Raw genomic sequence first — 7,466 nt, forward strand, 5'->3', positions numbered from 1 at the left:
TTTTTTTTTTTTTTCAGCACTACTCAGATCCGTTGGGTGCAGAAACATTGGGTTGGTACGACATCACCCCCTTGGGCCATAGATGACATTTACATTGGCGAGGCGTGTCCTGACATGTGCAATGGACGAGGAGATTGTCGCAACGGCCACTGCGTTTGTGACCCAGGAGCATATGGTTAGAAAAGAAAATATTGCTATTTATTTAAGATCAAATAGTTTTTTTTGGGGGGGGGGGTGAAGGGGTTTGTTTTTTTTAAGTTTCTGGTCTTAAAATGACCGTTTAAAATTGATAGACCATTAAACGCAACCGATCAACTGATCAACCTATCAACCAACGAACCAACCAACCAACTTCGCTTTCTCTCTCCCCCTCTTATATTTGTCTCATCTCTCTCTCTCTCTCTCTCTCTCTTTCACACACACACACACACACACACACACACACACTCTCTCTCTCTGTCTATCGTCTCTCTCTCTTCTCACGCATACCTTTTGTGTTCTCTCTCTCTCTCTCTCTCTCTCTCTTTCACACACACACACACACACTCTCTCTCTCTCTCTCTCTCTCTCTCTCTGTCTATCGTCTCTCTCTCTTCTCACGCATACCTTTTGTGTTCTCTCTCTCTCTCTCTTTCTCTCTCTCTCTCTCTCTCTCTCTCCCTCCTTCCTATTTCTCGGCCTCTCTTCACCAACACCAATTTTTTACATGTATATTTTTATATTGTTTCTGCTTTCTTCCTCAAACGCAGGTAAAACCTGTGAACCTGCACGCGACAGTCTCCTGCAGCGCTTGATCGATTCTTTCGAAGGCGCCATCTACATGCACTACTGGGAATCTGTCCGTGGTGGCGGCATTGGAATCGGATGTGGCGCCCTGCGTCCGCACGCCCACGGCAAATCGTTGTATTTCAACGGGTGTGGTCAACGACACGCTGTTACGCAGCCATTAAATCTGTTTACCGGAGGGTTAGTTTGATTTTTTTTTTCTTCCATATTTTTAAAATTAAAACCCAGCGCGATCCTTAACACCTAAAAGTTTATAGAAAAAATTTGTATCTGGTACAGTTTGTGACCCGTGTTAAAACCGATGTTTCGTCGGTATCTTCTAGTTGTTTACGTAAACAGCCGAGAGATACCGAATGAAAACGATTCGGCCTCAAACTCAAAACGAGGTGACGCTATCAAACAAGAAATATAATTAAAAACATTTAGTAAAGGAAAAAACATTCATCGCGTGTAAATTCTTTTGGCAAAGAAAACATAATAAAACAACTGTCATATTTTTTCAATAAAGATTTTATTCAAAAGAAAGTTAAAGTTTAATTATTGCTTTTTGTTTTTGAGGAACCATTTTGTTTTCTTTGTATTCGTATACATTTTGAAACAAACCGCATATGTTATAGTTAGGTTAGGGTATCTCTTCTGTAGATATATTTGTATTATATATATATATATATATATATATATATATATATATATATATATATATATATATATATATATAGCTCTCTTTTTGTTTTATTTTACTTCAGTCGAAGTCCTCAGAAGTCAAGGGGCCCACAACCTGGGGCTAACACTTGAACTCTATATGAGATACATAAATATTCGAATGTTCTATTAAAGTTCTTTAAATCTCAAAGACTGAGTTTGTAAGAAATTGAGAACATAATTTTCCTCTCCCCATTTAACCATTTTCATGCGTTGTAGAACATCTTTTATTTTGATCTCTTGGTCTTACTGGATTCCAGGACAAGAATTTATCTAGTCTGGTGGAGTATCCAGCTTCGTGCTTTTACTTGAGGTAACATCACTTGGAGAAGGTGCACCATTCCTCATAAAAGCTAATATGGGTTAGCCATAGTGAGGAGATCTTATTTGGGCAGCGAATACTATGTGATTTTGAATATTTGGTCAGGGTTTACTTCTAGGGAAAAAATATCCTCATGCCAGGTTGTTCTGACAAACTCACTGTACAGAGAGACCTAAGACACTCGAGGATAGTGTCTAGTAGGCATTCAAGTTCTCCCCTGGTGACGAGGATGTGATACATACATATATAGTCTTGGAAGTTTTTAACCTTTAAAACTATACAAAAAAAATCATTTTTTATCATTTGTTAGAAAACTATTTAGTCAGTAAGTCATTTAATAACCTGCAATCACTGCATCAACTTGCTCTCTCGAATTCACTATTGTACCAATGAAATTTAAGGGATCATCAGTTGTTTACCATAAAACACTGTTTCGGGGATTTAAACACAAAACAGTATATTATATCATGCCAGGTTGTTCTGACAAACCCAAGTACAGAGAGACCTTAGACACTCGAGGACAGTGTCTAGTAGGAATTCAAGTTCTCTCCTATTTATATATATGCACTTAAATATGATGTTTTCAGTTGTCCAGATTTCGTATATATTATTATATAGTCGTGATTTCAAAAGAAAGAAAAACGTATTTAGGTGCCATCAGCTAGAATTGAAACCGAAACTCTAGCATCCAGAGCTGGTAACGTTACCACTGTACCAACGTGACACGTATATGAATTGATAAAAAATTCAAAATAAACTAAAATGAATGTACAAAATGTTTAACGATTTTATTTTTCAATTTTAACCCATTTTTGACCCTTAAAACAATTTTAACCCATTTTTGACCCTTAAAACAATTTTAACTCATTTTTGACCCTTAAAGCAATTTTAACCCATTTTTGACCCTTAAAACAATTTTAACCCATTTTTGACCCTTAAAACAATTTTAACCCATTTTTGACCCTTAAAACAATTTTAACCCATTTTTGACCCTTAAAACAATTTTAACCGGCTAATACTCATAAAAGAACAGTCCGTAAAAAAAAAAAAATCCACTTATTTGAGGCCTCTAGCGCCGCTCTGCAACTTTTAGTTTCGTAGGAGATAGAGTTTGAAAATATGGAGACCGACAGACAGACAGACAGACAGACATATAGTCGTTTAGAGAGAAAGAGAGAGAGGGGAGAGAAGTTCGTACTAATAATTAAATATATAAATAAATAATACCATTCGGTACGGACCCAACAATGAAAGATCAGATTAGAACACAAAATTGGATTTATAAGACCATAAAGTCCAACCTTGATCGCCCTGCGGGGTTTGCAGCGCAGTGGATAGAGGGGTTAAGTCTACAGTTTCAGGTGAGCATTGTCTGAAGATAGTGGTTTCAATCCTACCCAAAGCAGACCAGAAGATTAGCTGGCGAAAATTTGGTGAATCAACATCTATGGAAGGCAGTAATTACTGGGGTCATAGTTATAACAGTCGGCATTTCTATCCGGTCCCGGTTAATCACCTGAAGAAGGCCAGAGGATGAGTTGGCCGAAATGTGGTAGAGTAACAACTATAAAGATGAGGATAACAAAAATCCGTAAGAAAAAAAAAGAATGAATAAAGTATGAAACCTCATGTGAAAATTTTTTTTAAATAAATTAATAAAATTAAAAAATAAATTAATAAAATTAAAAAATAAATTAATAAAATTAAAAAATAAATTAATAAAATTAAAAAATAAATTAATAAAAATAAAAAATAAATTAATAAAATTAAAAAATAAATTAATAAAATTAAAAACTAAAAAAAAATTTAATAAAAATTTTCTAAAAAAAATGAATAAAATTAAATAATAAAATTAAAAATTAAAATAAATTGAATTAAAAAACAAAAAATAAACAACAAAAATAAATAAAATTAAATAATAAAATTAAAAAATATAAATGAATTGAATTAAGAAATTAAAGACAAAAATAAATAAAATTAAATAATAAAATTAAAAATATAAGAATAAATTGAATTAAAAAATTAAAGACAAAAATAAATGAAATTAAAAAATAAAATTAAAAAATAAAAATAAATTGAATTAAAAAATTAAAGACAAAAATAAATAAAATTAAATTAATAAATTAAAAAATAAAAATAAATTGAATTAAAAAAATAAAGACAAAATAAATAAAATTAAATTAATAAAATTTAAAAAAATAAATAAATTGAATTAAGAAATTAATGACAAAAATAAATTAAATTAAATAATAAAATAAAATAATAAAATTAAAAAAATAAAAATAAATTGAATTAAAAAATCAAAGACAAAAATATATTAAATTAAATAATAAAATTTAAAAAATAAAAATAAATTTAATTAAAAAATTAAAGACAAAAATAAATTAAATTAAATAATAAAATTAAAAAAATATAAATAAATTGAATTAAAAAATTAAATAATAAAATTAAAAAAATAAAAATAAATTTAATTAAAAAATAAAAATAAATAAATAAAATTAAATTAATAAAATCAAAATAAATTGAATTAAAAAATTAAAGACAAAATAAATAAAATTAAATAATAAAATTAAAAAAATAAAAATAAATTGAATTAAAAAATTAAAGACAAAATAAATAAAATTAAATAATAAAATTAAAAATTTAAAATAAATTGAATTAAAAAATTAAAGACAAAAATAAATGAAATTAAAAAATAAAATTAAAAAATAAAAATAAATTGAATTAAAAAATTAAAGACAAAAATAAATAAAATTAAATTAATAAAATTAAAAAATAAAAATAAATTGAATTAAAAAAAATAAAGACAAAATAAATAAAATTAAATTAATAAAATTAAAAAATATAAATAAATTGAATTAAGAAATTAAAGACAAAAATAAATTAAATTAAATAATAAAATTAAATAATAAAATTAAAAAAATAAAAATAAATTGAATTAAAAAATCAAAGACAAAAATATATTAAATTAAATCATAAAATTTAAAAAATAAAAATAAATTTAATTTAAAAATTAAAGACAAAAATAAATTAAATTAAATAATAAAATTAAAAAAATAAAAATAAATTGAATTAAAAAATCAAAGACAAAAATATATTAAATAAAATCATAAAATTTAAAAAATAAAAATAAATTTAATTAAAAAATTAAAGACAAAAATAAATTAAATTAAATAATAAAATTAAAAAAATAAAAATAAATTGAATTAAAAAATTAAATAATAAAATTAAAAAAATTAAAATAAATTGAATTAAAAAATTAAAGACAAAAATAAATAAAATCTATAAATATAAAAGCGAAAATGTATGTATGTGTGTTCACCTTTCTGTATGTCTACAAAATGCTTTTTTCAGAGAAGTGGTCAGTCGGTTCACAACTTTTTAAAACTTTTTATATCACATATAAATCGTAATATCTCAGAGTTAACAACGAAGCTCGCCTGTCTATTTAATTTGCTCGATTTTGGGAAAAAATATTCAACATTTGTCGCTCGCCGCATGTGGGTTAGTCTTTTTCCTATAACATCTTCGGAAAATAAAAATAAAAAAAGCATTCCACAGTAAATGAAATACTATCCCGCAGTCAAACTTGGCCTCATTAAGTCATTAAAATGGGCACCTGCCAAATCCAAGTAATTAAATAAATTTAAGCGTGTTTCCGTTAGCATCTCGCGGTGGGGCAATGGTTTACGTCGCACGTTTTGTTTTTTTTTTCACACTTTAATTTACAACTTTGCCTCAACGGTTTGGGTTCAATCCTCATAATTACTTTTTTTTAAACCCCCACCCCCACACCCCCGGGGTTTCCACACACAACTCCAAACACCCAGGCAACGCTGGGTACCCCTCGCTAGTTAAATAATAAAATTAAAAAATAAAATGAAATAAATCATCTTTGTTCTTCAAATCTATTAAGTACAAACAAGTAAAAACGGTATATCGATCCAGAACTACTTTATACTTTTTTAAGCCTCAGTATCAATAATGCCAAAGGCCATGAGCATAAGTTTCCTTTAGTTTCGTAGGCATAAAATTTGTATAAAAACCTACGTCTACAGCACTCCCTGTCTAATCGTTAATACGTACTAGCTAATAATAAATTCACTAGCCAACCTACCCATTTGAGTGTTTATCACTTAGAGCGATATGATGCGAATAGAAATTTTTCTTTTATCTAAGGTCTTCTTTTTTTTTTTTAATATTTCAGCAAAATCATTTTTGTCCTACAAATCGGTTGCCAAGCACAAACGATAGATTGCAACGTAAATTTGAAGTCTCCGCAGTATTTCCGTGGCGTTCTCTTACAATACAGTGACAACAAGGTAAATAATTCCTTTTTTTATAAACTTGCTCCACCATCTTTTTCACATACAAAATTTTTCGGGCCATCAGATAGCGTTTTGAAAAAAGAGACAAATACATGGCCACTCGTTGACCCAGGTTGACCTTAGAAAAACAAAGGTGTAACCAGTAAAGGCTAACACAGAAATGTTAGCTACCAAAGGAGCCCATACCAGTCATGATGCTTGAATCTTTCTTGTGAGCCTCACGGCTTTTATATTTGTTTAGGTATCATTGTTTTTCATGGTCTTGTTGTTGTACGTGGAAACACTAAATCTACACTTCATCTGTAATCCTCACACAGCAATAATGTTCATCTCTCTTGCAGAAATAATGAATATATATATATATATAATTATTTGCTATAATAATTATTAAATACTTACAGACACTAGTGTTTCATCCCAAAAGGATGAAACACTAGTGGAAGGTGCCATGATTAACAACAGTCGATAGATTCGAACCCGGCAACAGAAGCCATCTCTGGCTTCATTAGCAAGGACCTAATCCATTCGGTTACCGTTAATTGCATGAAATACTGTTGAATTTTAAACATTTATTTTGAAATGCTTTTTAACGTCTGTCAGAGTGATCTAATCATTATATGATGATCTGCACATATTAGCTAAATTGACCGACTTTATTTCAACTGAAAGTGCTCAACAATAAGAAACGAGTTTCTTAAAGGAGCTGACAATTATTTACTATAATACTTATTAAATATCTACACACACTAGTGTTTCATCCTTTCGGGAATCATCATTATATATATATATATATATATATATATATATATATATATATATATATATATATATATATATATATATATATATATATATATATATATAGTTAGATAGATAGATAGATAGATAGATAGATAGATAGATATAGATATATATAGATATATATAATGTACTAGCAAGGTGACCGTCTGTGAATTTTTGATTAAAGAAAATAATCATTTTATACCAAACACTTAGTTTAAAGCAAAGTTATCTATAAAAAAAAAGTTTTATTTGAAGTTTTATTATTTCTACAGTGAAATTCAAATGTATTTTTTTATTTCGACAAAGAAATCATCTTTGCTTAGCTTACGATTTTGTTTTTTCTATAATCAATTATAAAGTTTAATTAAAGTAACGTAATATTCCAGTTTTATATTTAAAAAATAATAGATATTTTAAAAAATATACACACGCACGTAAATTTTCTAATCTTATAAATAAACTTCTTTTCCAGTTAACGAAAAAAAAAAAACATTAGGAAATTTACATGCGGGGTTTGAACCTACATACCACGCCATGAAAAAAAA

The 7,466-nt window shown here is 28.0% G+C and overlaps 1 protein-coding gene across 1 annotated transcript in view; it reads left to right on the forward strand.

The window, feature by feature from the left end:
- The window catches only part of LOC145243758 (reelin-like), a 9,910-nt gene continuing 2,444 nt past the window's right edge, over window positions 1-7,466 (forward strand). Inside the window, exons 1-3 of the mRNA XM_080106801.1 lie at window positions 1-175; window positions 750-966; window positions 6,018-6,132. Coding sequence (XP_079962927.1) covers window positions 115-175; window positions 750-966; window positions 6,018-6,132 — 393 coding nt within the window. The 5' untranslated portion in view covers window positions 1-114. The remainder of the gene's footprint in view (window positions 176-749; window positions 967-6,017; window positions 6,133-7,466) is intronic.

The sequence above is a fragment of the Euprymna scolopes genome, chromosome 22 (genome assembly GCF_053919585.1).
Source record: "Euprymna scolopes isolate OS-2025 chromosome 22, ASM5391958v1, whole genome shotgun sequence".
NCBI classification, from domain to species: Eukaryota; Metazoa; Mollusca; class Cephalopoda; order Sepiida; family Sepiolidae; genus Euprymna; species Euprymna scolopes.